The sequence below is a fragment of the Mastacembelus armatus genome, chromosome 17 (genome assembly GCF_900324485.2).
Source record: "Mastacembelus armatus chromosome 17, fMasArm1.2, whole genome shotgun sequence".
Classification (NCBI taxonomy): domain Eukaryota; kingdom Metazoa; phylum Chordata; class Actinopteri; order Synbranchiformes; family Mastacembelidae; genus Mastacembelus; species Mastacembelus armatus.
In genome coordinates, this window is record NC_046649.1 from 13,692,809 (window position 1) to 13,706,733 (window position 13,925).

General features: G+C 39.5%; 2 protein-coding genes across 2 annotated transcripts; both read right to left on the reverse strand.

The window, feature by feature from the left end:
• Window positions 1-640: 640 nt before the first annotated feature.
• rab6bb (RAB6B, member RAS oncogene family b) lies at window positions 641-6,585 on the reverse strand. Its single transcript, XM_026313619.1, has 8 exons — window positions 6,431-6,585; window positions 4,191-4,249; window positions 3,642-3,695; window positions 3,082-3,187; window positions 2,801-2,912; window positions 2,619-2,712; window positions 1,937-2,003; window positions 641-1,504 (listed from the first exon to the last, which is right to left on the reverse strand). The coding sequence occupies exons 1-8, from the start codon at window positions 6,498-6,500 to the stop codon at window positions 1,440-1,442; spliced, it is 627 nt and encodes a 208-aa protein (XP_026169404.1). The 5' UTR covers window positions 6,501-6,585; the 3' UTR covers window positions 641-1,439.
• Window positions 6,586-7,509: 924 nt separating this feature from the next.
• espnlb (espin like b) lies at window positions 7,510-11,384 on the reverse strand. The gene is made up of 5 exons (XM_026313509.1): window positions 11,355-11,384; window positions 10,885-11,017; window positions 10,455-10,573; window positions 9,369-9,548; window positions 7,510-9,111 (listed from the first exon to the last, which is right to left on the reverse strand). Exons 1-5 carry the CDS (start codon window positions 11,382-11,384, stop codon window positions 7,510-7,512), a joined length of 2,064 nt encoding a protein of 687 aa, XP_026169294.1.
• Between the last annotated feature and the right edge of the window lie 2,541 nt (window positions 11,385-13,925).

Below are 13,925 nucleotides of genomic sequence, written 5' to 3' on the forward strand. Positions count from 1 at the left end.
CTGCCTGTTGAAGATGACTTTCATTTCAGCCAGTCCAGTTTTTTTTAATTGCATTTTAACCTTCTTGTTTCTTCAGCAGGAGTTTTTAGGATAAAATTAAATGAATTACGCTCTAATGTGTCAGATGTCATTTAAATGTCACATAGGCTAAATGTTAACTAGATGATTTGTCTTATCAGCCTTTTTTCTTGGATTAACATAAGAAAATCGCTCTTCTCCTACTAGCTGTTTAAAGTAAACACCAATTTTGCAAACCCTTCAACAACAAATATATCACATACAAACAGCATCCATACAATTTATTATATCCTTTGATGCTCTGCCTTCTTCTATTTTGCTTAGGTGACTGTGAGTGCTAAGAGAAGGAAAAACACTAGTACCATTTTTAGATTCAATCAGTAAAATTGGAAAGAAAATCCATGACATTCAACAGAGCAGACCATTTTGCTGCCAGGTAAATGGTGATGTTTAAGAGAGTGAAGCCCTTTAATCTGTAATTTATTAATCATTAAACATTATTACATTATTCATACTGGTGAACAAAGACCACTTCTACAGAGGGACGTTCACAACATACATATTACATTATTATATACAGTGCAGTGCATTACAGTGGATTGTTATATGTGTATTACCGGGATGTTGGGATGGGGAGACTGGGAGGGGAGACAGGTAAAGGGAGGAGAAGGAGAGGGGTGGTGGAGGGAAGGGAAGTTGTGATAGTAAGTTGTCTTTTTCTTACTTCTTTTTTTTTTCAACCACAGTACAGTTTGTTCTATAAAAGTTAAACTCATAGAGAGATAGAGTGCCACATTTTCACAGCTACTGTTAGGTGAACCTACTGGAAGTTGACTCTTGTAGGAATATCAAATGAGATACGTTTTTGTCATGAGATGCTATAGAGAGATGCTAAAAAACATTCTAAGATAGTCAACCTCCTTCCAGAGTGGGGACACTCTGGAGGGCAGGCCAAAGGTCAAAGGTCAAAGATCAGCTCAGCGTGCATGCGTGCTGCAGACATTCAAACATGTTCAGCCATTTAAAAAAATGGCTGACCCCCCCTCCCACTATTTCTCCTTCGATGTTTAGGCATCATTTTTGGTGCTTTCCCTTTTTATATATAAAAAATACAAAACATAACAGCGAAAAGAATTCCGTTGGTTTTCCCGCTTTTCTCCCTTTTTCATTTTTCCAAGACTGCTTTTTGTTTTTTCACTTCTTTTTTTTTTTTTTTCCTTTTCTCCGGCAGTCACTTACATATTGACAAAGTGTACAATATTTTACAACTGAACAAGACTGAGAGATAACATTTGAGTTGTCCAATCAGATACAAGGCCCAGATCCTATATCCAATTAGAGAAGTCAACTGGAAGCTAACCAGTAGTAAGCAACACAACAAGCCTATGGTGTGAAGGGAGCTGTCTGATAGCAGCTCTGCATTAACAAGAGCACCCGCCCTCAGGGACAGTTGGCTCTGCTGGTTTGTCCAGCTTGATGTCAATCACTGGGAATTGTCCCGTTAAGGAAAAATCAGGTGTATTTGTAACAATTTGTAAAACTGTTAGTTGTATATCTATTTTTACATTGTGAAACTGACATTCGAATCGAATATAGCTTTCATGTTTTTTCATAAATTCATTAATATTTATTGATGAACTATCTTTTGTTCTGTTTGTCTTGCTCCATCCTTCATCACACATCCTCAGTGCATATTTCCTAGAGAGCCACTATGTGGTGCTACACCTGTGCATGCACACCATCTTCCTAGCGCTGCACATTTCTTGTTACAGAGGCATAAAAAAAAGCTTTGACGTCTGATGCCTCAGTAGACAGTAGACTGGGCAGTCTGTTTGTACTAGTGCCAGCTACCACTAAGAGATTAAAAATAACCTGCCTATTTCACAGCACAGTGAATCATAGCAGCTTTGAAGGATACTGCCTTCAGGATTCGCGTCATCCAAGCTTTCCATTCCAGGTAGGGCTGCAGCAACCCGACGAAATAGCTAGAGAGAGAGAGAGAAGTGGGGGAGAGAAAAGAAGGACACAGGTTGAATTAGGAAGAAAAGAAGAGGGGAGAAAAAGAGGGTTAGGGAAATTGGGAGCAAACAAGCCTGAACAGTAAAAACAAAAAGTTTAAAAACTGTATTGATGTACTACAATATGTCCTGTATTGGCTATAGAATATTACATTGTTGTTTTATATGCATAGTAAAGGGATGATGGGTGTCACTTTGTATCACGTTGTACCCTAATTGTACATGGGGCTGTCTTTTCACATGGATATTTGCCTGACTTAGACTTTGAAAGTTAAATCCAGAATTGTAGTGCAGTAGAATTATGAAGTAGAGGTATAAAGTAGTATAAAATGGAAATAAGTACAGTACTTCAACAGTTTTATTAGTGTGCACTGTTTTGGGGAGCTTGCAATGTTCTTGTGCACAAAAGCCGAATGTGCACTTTATTCACCACACTTGTTATCATTGTTATATGCATTTGCACCAGTACATTTCATTTATCCATGTTGGTCACTCAGTCACCTTGGAGGCATAAGGATACAGGAATCTGGGTGCAGCTGGCACCCAAAATGCTGTGAAATATGGTGAAACTGCAGGCATCACCTGTTTGACATTGCAGCCTGTTTTGGCACTGGTCTCGATGAACATGACATTCAGCTCTTTGGCTCTCTGCTCTCCTTCCTCGATTGTGATTTGCCTGCAGGAAAAAGAGGCCAGACTCAGTATCTTGGCGTTGAACTCGCTGCAGCTAAATGTCTTTTATGAACTATGTCTGACATGCTCACCTCTTCTCTTCCAGATCTGTTTTGTTGCCGACTAGCATGATGATGACATCACTTCCTCTCTCCGTCCTGACATCATCAATCCATTTGCATGTTTGTTGGAAAGAGTTCACATCTGTGGATAACAGACTGTCAGTTTATATCCAGACTTTTTATTCTTAATTGGAATAAAATCCAATTTACAAATACATGTAGCACTTATTTAACTCCACTTATATGTATTTCAGACAAAAAGACAAACATACAATACAATGCATACATGCACTTAGCAGGTTTCTGCTTACTTGTAATGTCATAGACAACTACAGCTACTGTAGAGTCTCGTATGTAACTCGGGATGAGGCTCCTGAAACGCTCTTGTCCAGCTGTATCCCACAGCTGGAGCCTTACCTGCATGTGCATATACACACACAGAAACACACACCCTGAGCAGCCATTTCAACATCACACTACACACAGTCTACACAGACGTAAAACCCCTATAAGTAGACTTCTAAAGGGATAAGCCAGCATCAGCTCGTGTGCAGGCTGACAGAGCATAATATCCTGACAAGGAAATAGTATTAATACCAGCTAAAGTAGATGATCCATGGAAATGCTTTGACTTCTTAAGGGGAGAAAAGCTAAAGCAGCATACAGTAGATACCATAAATAAAAGTAATAATCATAATCAGTTTAGTGTGTGGAGAGTGGTAAATAAGTAAATCAAGGATTAGTCAGAACAGAGCAGAAATTAGGACATTACTTTGTCAAGTGACTAAAACCCCACAAGCACAAATATGTTCACAGATCTTCATGTGTGCATCTACATGAATTTTAAATGACTAAATTTAAAGCTTCCTACTGTTCGGTCTTCCAGGTACATTGTCTTTGATAGGAAGTCAATTCCAATGGTCGCCTGTGGTGAAAAAAACAAAAACAAAAGAATTTAAAAAAACATCAGTAAAACTCTGCCTTTAAAAGCTTAAAGTTCCTCTGCACCATCTGCTGTTCCAGGCAGAGTGAACTTTGTTAAGTACAATGAAAGTACAAAAGGTTGTTAAAGGGAAAAAAAAGAGCCAATAAGCACCGAAACTGAATCAAATTGAAAAGTTAATTTCTTTTGTACTGCCCTCAGGGCTCAATCACTTGCAGGCTACCTAATGGTTGAAAAAAGCAAGGTAAAGAATTGTCTGCATCTTCATTTTAAATGTCTAAAATCTAAATCTAACATTTGAGGACATTTGAGGGCATGCAAATAATTCACACCAAGAACTAAGCTCTGGTTTTTACTGAAATAAAGCACAGAAAAACTATAACTGCCCATATTTGTCATCATATCATGCTATAAATTCTTGTGAATACATTTCTGTGTTTTCTGATATTTTGGTTCTGAATCTGGTTTGATTCTCACCTGATATGTGTTGTCAAAACTGTCATACATGAATCTAGTGATGAGAGATGTTTTCCCCACTGAAACAAAGCACATAGATGTTGATTTTAATAAGGTCTGTAAACACATTAGTATACAGTATCCTGAGTAAATGCAACATCAACAGTAATCCACTGAACTGCTGTAACAGATTCTTACCAGTGGACAAGAAACTATTAAAATAAAAACCATAATCTAACTCATTGACCTTAGGACAAATCTTACCTGATAATACAACATCATCAAATATCTGAACAAAATGGGGTTAAAAGATTTTAAAAGTACTTAAAGTTCATTTCTCCATTGGTAAAATCTGTAAATCTTATCTACCTTATCTTATCTAGATAACAAAACATGTCATTGGAAAGTAAATAATCATAAATAATATATTTTTTGCCATCTAAAGAAAGATTAACATAATTTTTCAACATTGATTTCAGGAAAACAAGAATAGTTTTAGACAATATGGCATTATCTGGATAATCAGTTAATATCTTATGTTATAAAAATTACCAAATATTTTTTTATTCCAAGCTCAGGATTTTTATGTTTTTCTTTCTGTCTTATCTTTAGATATCTTTGAGGGTTTGGACTGCTGGTCTGGCAAAACAAACAATATTATTTAGAGCTTTAAAAGTTGTTGCACGCAGTTTCAGTATTTCCTGCCATTTTATAAACCAAATACAATTAATCAGTTTAATCAAGAGACGAGAGATTCAAGAGTTTTATTCTAAACATCTTCAAGGCATGGTGGGTAAACACGATGAGGGAAAATGCTGTCGCTCACCAATTTGTAGACAAACAGAAATTGAAATCCGTAATCAAAAACAAAAATGCAGTTCCCCATCTGATAACTAGACTGATATAAAACCCATGAAGATTGGACATTTTCAGCACTGGATGGTGAGTTCACTGAGGATCGGGGTGAGCCCAGGGGAGCCTCATTTTTATTTACATGCTATCCAGCACAATATTTAGCACCATTTTATGTCAGGTCTATACATGAGTGAGGACAGGACTTTTCCAGCAGGTCCCAGGTTCTCATGCAGGGTCCTTCATACAGACAGCAATAGTTTTGTAGCCAGCGATGGGTAGTGGCCACACCAGGCCTCTTTATTCAGGACCATGGACAGCAACATTGCAGCACAGGCCACACAAACACCCAGGGAAGCTTTTAGTCGACATACAGCCTTCACACACACACACACACACACGCACGCACGCGCGCACACACACACACACACACACACACACACACACACACACACACACACACACACATGAACAACGCATTGGAGCATCTCCATGTAAAACCCAAAGCCCACCGCATATCGGGCCTAATTATGTGTACTCTGCCCTTTGCTTCTGTATTTCATGGGATACGAGCTCCTCTGCTGCCACTCTGGGTGTCTGATGTCTGAACACGTATCCAGGCTGCTTTTACAGAGCTAAACCATTATCGATCAGCCCCTGCTGAATATGTGCCATCACATCAAAGCACATACACAGCCATTCCCACCCTGAATAGATGGATTATTGAATAAATAGTATAAATTTGTAGCGCTGTCAAGCTCGTTTTATGTGATTATTTATGCGACCGAACCGAGACTGCGAGGTTTACAAATGCTACAGACATCGCCAGCCTAGGGTGTGTCCCGAGCTGACACATGGGGACTGTTTATTATATTCTCTAAAAATAAAATAAAATTTAAAAAAAAAATCACGAGCTGTGGAAAAATATGAGACAGTTGATATAATAGGAAAATGATTGTCAGTGTTAGAAATAAGCGATGTAAGTGAAATAAAGCCTTGTCATTTAACAGGCTGAGCATATATGTCGGTCACTGCAGCACATCAAAACATCTGAATCCACATCGCCTGCTATGATGCGAAATATGACAATGAGAAACATCTAAAGGATATTCAATGAAATTCGCGTGTATTGTTGAGTGATCACAGTGCTTCGATTTAATCCAAGGCTGCATTTTGTTTGCATGTCTTTTTTTTTCTTTTCTCCTCCCTCCCCTCAGTTAATCAAATTTTCTAGTCACAAATTTGCCAAGAACAGCATGGGCGTCAAATATAGCAGAGTCAAGCAGCACGTCCTCCGGATTCAGCTAAAACTTTCAACATCAACAGCGATTACATGCATGGCCTTCAACATATACGCATGTTTGACATTACAGGGCGATAACCCAAACCACCCCCAAGAACTGACTCACCACTCTGCTCTCCCAAAAATACGAGTTTAAATTTCCTCAGGGGATTCCCCAAATCTCCTCCAGCTGACATTGTGGCAGATTAAGAGCTCAACTTGGATTATTTTATATGTTCTTATCGCTCGGCGTCTCCTCCGTTGTGGATGCGCAAGGGGATCCTCCTCTCCTCACAGAATGATGGGAATGCAGCTCAGCATCCTCCTGTCAATTTAAGGAGGTTGTGCGCCTGCGCGACCTCACCTAATTTAATACCTCACCTTTCTATTGGGCCTAAAACTAAACTATGCATTTAATGCTTCTGACATAGCTTTGAAAAAAATGGATGGCGGTTACATAAAGATAAATGAGTGGTTGGTGAAATAAAGTACAATAAACCACGTTTTGTTCATTTACCACTTTATAATGTATATTTTCCCTAACTCTAGTTCATTACATTGCAGAGAGACAGCTGTATTTACTAATGAGTCTTCAGATTAAAAGTCTTCACATAGAAATGTATACTATATTATAAAATATAAGTATAGTATAAACCTGAAAAGGGCCAGTCTACACATTCTAGTGACTGGGCAATGACATATTGTATAGTATAATCTGTGTTGTTCCTCCACTAGTAACATATCAGCGTCTAAAGGGACATTACAGATTTTTAAAGGCAGAACAATCTTGAATTTTAGTCAGATTTCAAAAAGCCATAGATCCTACACTTCCCATAATGCAACTTGATGGTGTCTAAAATCTCCCTTTCATGTAAAAACCCGTCCACACTCCAAGGTTCACACCACATGTTAACCCATAATATTAAAGTGATGCTACTGCCATAATAACAGAGCCACAGTATTTATTATACCACTGTTTTCACATGCTGCATTGTATTTAACACAGTCAGCAAATTAAACTATATATGTAAAGGAATACAGGATAAATTAGATGCTTTTATGCATTAGTGACTGGTAGGTAAACTAATAATATAATAATGTGGTAATATAATAATTCAGTTTCCAGTTCTAATTAATAATGCAGTCTCAGCATCATTTTATTCTGGTTTCCAAAATAAGCACATCAGCACATCCTAACTTTGAAGACTAATGTTCAAAATTGAACAGCTCTGCCTCCTTCTCTTTCCAGAAAGCAAAGCTACGGTCAATATATTTACAAATGTCTTCATTGTTGAGACAGGGGATGTCCGTGTCACTGCTACACTCATCTGGAGTAGCAGCTTGAACTATAACTTTGGGCACTAGTCTGGAGTCCTCAGATAATGATGATGATGGTGGTAGTGATGATGGACAATAGCGTGGTCTTGAGTCCCCAAAGAAGTGAACTTTGATGTCCTCAAAGCCGTCACTCCACTGTCTCCTCCCAGCCTGGATTTCCTGGAGAACAGCCTTGTGGAAGTCCCGCACCGTCTCCCAGGGGAAACTGCCGATATGGTCAAAGACTTCGAAGCAGAGGAGATGCCTCATCTTCCTCTCCTCTGGCAACAGTTCTTGCTCTAAGATGTGGAAGTATCCCAGCATGAAGAGGTCAAGGGTCAGGCTATCATAGCTCACTGCGACCCCGTCAACATCAGGCAGGAACTGCTCTGGGGAATAGGTTACTGCTGCATTTTGAGAGTTAGAGGAGAACAAGTGGAAATTTTGCCCATCTTTGAGTACCAGTTTATTTCTCCAGGAGTTCAACATCTTGTCCACAGCACCTCGTTGTTGGCAGAACTGAAACATTGAGATGATTCTATGTTGGGACGGTGCAGCTTCCTGCTCCTGTCTCTGCTTCGCTGCTCTCACGGAAATAGCGTATGCAGACTTCTTCCAGTGGCTCAAGAACAGCAACACTATACGCTCTTTCCTTAAACTGGTATTCTCTCTCACAGGAATACATTTTTTAGAAGTATTGTGGTAGCTCACCTCACAGCTGAGGCCTGTGCTGGCATTAACGCTGTTTCCTAATGACGTTCCCAACACTACCTGGTTCTTCAACCCCTGGCCTCCTTTCACAACCCCAGCAAAGGGATAAATACCACCTATCTGACCCTCAAAATTAGACCTGAGGTTTCTGACTGACACTCCAGACTGTTGGATCTCCCTCTCCACTTTTTCTCTCTGGGCTTTGCTGTAGCTGTTAGTCTCCAAACGATGGCTAAAAGCAGACGCCATCCCTATGTGAGGTATTCTATATCCACTAGTGGTCACCACTGGTGCTGATACAATGTCCTGGCTTTGTTGCTGCAATCCCTGGCATAAATCACTTCCTGACCTATCCTTGACTCCTTGCAAGCCCTTCATCTCCTCCATCATGCCTTCCACTATTCTCCTCTCATCCTCGTCCATGGTTTGGGACAGATTAGCCACTAGCAGAGACATACTCTTGACAATCTCTGAAACACGACTGCACCAGACTGGCAAAGTCAGGTGCCTTTTCCCTTCTGCATTCATCTGTTGTAGGAGATCTTTGTTAAGGGAAATGTTGACAATAGGATCAGGTAAAATGGCCCTCAGCTCCTCGGTCAGCCTGGTCAGCTCCAGCTCATAGGCCTGGCAGCGTTTCTGCAGTGAAACAGTTTCAATCTGCTGCTGCAGGTACACCAAGTCATCCTCAGTTAGGAGCTCTCCAAAAGGCCCCAATACAGCATTGTGGGCCTGAGAGTACTTCCAGCCATCCATTGGTGTGTAGCCATTAATCATGACCTATTTGGGGGACAGAGAAATTTTAAAGGATAATCCTCATGAACTGCACTCTTTTCTAGCAGCTCCCCATTAGGTTCTATAGTGCAAATAAAACCTGCCAGATAAAGTGTGCCCAGACATACATTTTTTCTAGTTTGTGCATCTTGCACTTGTTATTTTGTTGTCTTTGTGGTCATGCTTACACATACATGATCTACAGCCCTCCACACCCATATGAAATGTATGAAACACAGTACAAAAATACAAATGAAGAGCACCTGTCTCCTCTGTTCCTCCTCATCCTGCAGCCTGACCTGCAGCTGCCGCACCATCACCTGTCGTTTCCACTCTGCTATGGGGCGGCCAGCTTCATCATGGGTGGGCACCAGGGAGTCGATGTCAGCCAGGATCACATCTATGATTGGTACCTCCTCCAAAACCTCCTCACTGCCAGGTTTCTGTCAGAGTTTACAATGAAAGACAGTCAGTGTCAGGTCCTATTCAGCTACAATCTATAATTTTGACATCTCAATGTACTGTAAATCAACTATGCTGCTTTACTCTGTACACATAACATCTATTGTCTGTCCTTGAAGAAAGATCCATCCTCTGTTGTCCTTCTTGGGGAGTTTTTTCTTATTTGACTCAGGGTCTGAGGACAAAGGTTACTGTATACTGTGATGGACTGGTAACCTGTCCTGTCCCTGCCTTTCACCCAAAGAGAGCTGGGATAGGCTCCAGCAGATCCTTGTGACCCTAATTTGGAATAAGCAGGTATAGATAATGGATGGCTGGATGGATATTGAGCTGTAGAAATAAAATTTGACTTGACTTGCATTGCGCCATTTGTGATACTATAGACTACTGTAAAATATGGTTTGTTTATTTACATCTCTTTTAAATGGATGATCGACTGTTGAGGATTCTCATTTTCGCCTAGGACACAAAGCTACCATTAGCCTTGATTATTTTTCTTATATCAAATATGCTGCCATCATGCATATAAGGGTTTCCATTTTGAAACAAGTCTGCTCAAAACCTTAAAACCTCAGCTGGTGATTGAGCTTTCAACCATCTCATATAGTTACCATTAACTGACTGCTACAGCTTAAAAGTCTCACTCATCAGACATCTAGTGCTCATCAGAAACTGCATGCAGTACTTGAATGGAGCGAATGACAGGCGTAGCAACAGTAACTAGGGCCCAAAGGATTATTATTAGTCTGTGACAAAAAGTGCAAACACCCACATGGCCTTTGTCATTTACAATCCCCTGCCCTGAAATTTTTATTGTTAATCTTTTTTTTATTTTGCACTTTATTCACAGTGTGTGTTTACCGTGAAGGCCATGTCAGTGTGCTAACCGTTTGTCCAGTGAAGACTGCAGTCAGGCAAGCGTGTCTCAGAGACTTAACAGGCTTCATCTGGGACATCAGGGTGAGGTCCCTCTCCGGAGGCTTCAGATGGTTGAATGATGTCACCACTGTAAACAAATATAACGAAGGTCAAAGAAGAATGATACCAATTTAAATGCGTCAGTATCTTGACCAGTTATGGGTGAAACACCTGATTGATTCAGGCAGTCAATATTCTTTATGATGATCTAAACAGGCTATAATGAACTATAAAAGGCGTATAACATGAGAACACTACCAGGTATATAAGTAAAGGTATAATTAATACCTGAATGAATAGAAACATGGCTGATAACAGCAAATATTATATATAATAATCCAAATCACCCTTAAAAAATATTTTATCCAATGTAATCAATGTGCTCTCTTAGTTAATCACCTGTGGAGGCCACCTGAACATGCTGGATGGAGCCCATGCTGCGTTTTAGTAAAGCTGCACCAGGGGTCAGGGAGGAGGCAGTCTCAAGAAATGGAGCAGGGTCTCGAGGCAGGGGGAGCACCTCTTTCACTGGCTGCTGGACAGACACGCACACACACACACAGCAGGGAGGCGCCAGGCATAAAGGGACAGTTCACTCGGGTCAATAATTGTTTCCTAATAGCATGTGAAAAGTGTTTGTTTCTGTCCCTGAATAACTGTAGGAGAATCTGAAGGTTCCTTTTGTTTTGTAAGTGAGTGTTTGACATGTCTGAAAAGGATTTATTCAACTTTGGTTTCCCTCTATGGGTTTTGAAACCAATTCTAAGCTAAAATAATTTTTAATCTTCACTCTAAAATTAAATACAACTTCCTTCTTTCTTAAATGCTCTCTTTCTGTAATTTCATTCCCTGTACTGATGATGGGTCACCTTGCTGTTCTCCATGTTGGCTCTGCTCATTCACACTCCTGTGTTCCAGTGCAGCTGGAGCTCCTCTCTCTGAAAATGGCAACAACAACAATATACAGTAACAGCAACAGAAATCAGATAAAGCAAGCAAAAGAAGACCCCACCAGTGGAGAAATGCGACACAGATCATTCAGCAGTAAACGGCTCCAGAGTAATCTTCTAAGAGGCTGAGACCCCCTAATGGCGCATACACACTCATCGACATAATGTATTCCATTAGCCTTACTTTACTTGTCACTGCCAAATGTCTGACTCCACCTCTTACCATAACGCAAGCTGAATTCTAACCACTTACCTTAACGATCAAGTCCTATCCTTCAAACAGTCCATTTAAAGGTGCGAGGACCACCAAAATATCCACACAAACACAGAAAAAGATGTATGCGTAAATGTCCACATACATTTACACAGATAATGCAAAAAACAGAGGCAACATCTTGTAGTACTTGGAACAACTACAGTGGTGAAAGTTGACCCTGGTCAGTGAATGTAGTGTAGCCCACACAGAGTGCAAGAGAAAGCATGTTAGAGTTTGGAGAGACATGATATCCTGCTTCAGGTAACCTTACTGATTCACAGAGGTTTTTTAACAAGCTCCATGCCATTCTATAGCCTGAGTACACAGATAACTACAATGTTTCGCCAAATGCACACTGGAGATTAGGAAATCCAAGTGTTTTATATACAACATACATAAAACATGTCAAAATATATCCTAAATAAAATCAGTTCATAAGATAAATGTATTTAAGTACGTAATCGTTTAATATCGTCCATCAATCTGTGAAATTTTAGATGCTAATTTTTTCATTCAAACTAATTATCATTCTGCTGTATTATAGTCCTCCAGTAATCATGACCTCAGTATATCCATATAAAGAAAGTACTTACGATATAGTCCAGAAATTGTGGAACACTGAAGGAGAAGAAAAAAACAATTGTCTAAAAAACAAAAAACAAGTTTAAAAAAAAAAAAGAATAAATAGCTAATAAGGACAAAAACCCAGATGTTTGTCTTCCCTCTGAAGCTGCCCATAAACAGACCAGACAAGAATAAGGAGCAGCATCACCTGGTCCCAAACCTCAGTTAGAGGGCCTTCTTGTGTGTGCATAATTAAAGATGTGGGGTAGAATGACCGGCACCTGGAGGTATAGAACCATAGCACAGTAAATGTATGTACATACTCTAGGCTGGTGGTGCAGGTGTGTACGTACCTGTGCACGTGTACATGCCCTCACATGCTTAAACGTGTGTTAGTACATTCACACTTCTGACACAAGGTTACAGTTACTGCTGTACAATTAAGCACTGCTTCTTCTTCCTGTTACATGTGTTATTGAAATCTCATGACACAGATATTTGGCCTTGGAGTAAAATTAAGTTTTGAATTTTAAATACATTTATTTTCCCGACACCAACATTGTTTTACGATAAAAACCATCACTGTCATGGCAGTTATCATTTAGCTTATATTATCTACTCCATTTGTCAGATCTGTCTGTAGGAAAATACTGACACAAATGTAGCCCTCAAAGGTCTAAAAGAATTTATCTTTTGTCGATACCTTGTACATTTTTTTTTGCACAGTGTAACTGATTTGGCAGCTAATGTAGTTTACTGCATGCATAATTTTTACAATTAATTTTGCTTAAATCTTTTGTGTCATCTCGTGTCTTGTCATTCGTGATCACTCATTGAACTTGGAAGTATGTTTAGCCTGCTGCCTAGCTGTGTAGACTTTGAGTATGATAGTTAGGGAAAGCAAACAGAAAGAGACATGGAAACAAAAACACAACTTATTAAATATTAAGGATTCATTTCATAGAAAAGACCTATAGTATCTCACCATATGTATCGTTCATCAGTGGTTTACTGTAACCTCAATGCCTGAGGGGAGGCAGCTGTCCAGGGCCTTTGTCAGGCATACTTTCAGTCAGTATTTCTGCCTATGTTAGAGGATCAGTGCAGGAGCGGACATGGTGAGTACACAATCAATAATAGAAGGCTGCCCAAATGCAGAAGAACAATCTCACATAGAGTTGCGTATGTTTTCGGCCTAAGTACAAAATGTTATTTTATGCATTTATTAGCTTGTTCTGTCAGCAGACTATTTGTTATCTGATAAGTTTGGACAGATAGCATTCATAACTTGGAATATGTCAACCAGTAATGTTATGTTATATGTCCTATTTCACACATCAGTGATCATTTCAATATAAGGTATCATTTTACATCTGTTTTGCTGTTATGTGAAGTGCATATGATTTGGATCTTAAAGAATCAATTGCAGTTTTGTGACCTGAGAGATATTTTTCAGCAGAAATAAAAACCCTTTCCTCAGGTCTGAGGTTTAAAAATCCCTTCTTTGATTTTAATGAGTTGCAGGTAAAATGTAAGACACCACTTGTTTTTTAGTGACTTAACAGGGTTTGAGATTCCAGGTACAGGGATATTAAAAACAGAGTGATATTAGCATACATATGGTAAGAGTATAGCCCAGTAGCTTGTATGGAGTGAACAACAGGAGACCA

Coding starts and splice junctions, on each gene's coding strand:
- rab6bb (XM_026313619.1), bottom strand. CDS start 6,500: ATGTCAGCTGGAGGAGATTTGGGGAATCCCCTGAGGAAATTTAAACTC. Junction 2,004..2,618: donor CAGGCTGCAATGTCAAACAG/GTGATGCCTGCA, acceptor CTCTCTCTCTAG/CTATTTCGTCGGGTTGCTGC. Junction 1,505..1,936: donor TGACGCGAATCCTGAAGGCA/GTATCCTTCAAA, acceptor GACAATTCCCAG/TGATTGACATCAAGCTGGAC.
- espnlb (XM_026313509.1), bottom strand. CDS start 11,384: ATGAGCAGAGCCAACATGGAGAACAGCAAG. Junction 9,549..10,454: donor CAGTCTTCACTGGACAAACG/GTTAGCACACTG, acceptor AAACTCTGACAG/AAACCTGGCAGTGAGGAGGT. Junction 9,112..9,368: donor AGGAGGAACAGAGGAGACAG/GTGCTCTTCATT, acceptor TCCCCCAAATAG/GTCATGATTAATGGCTACAC.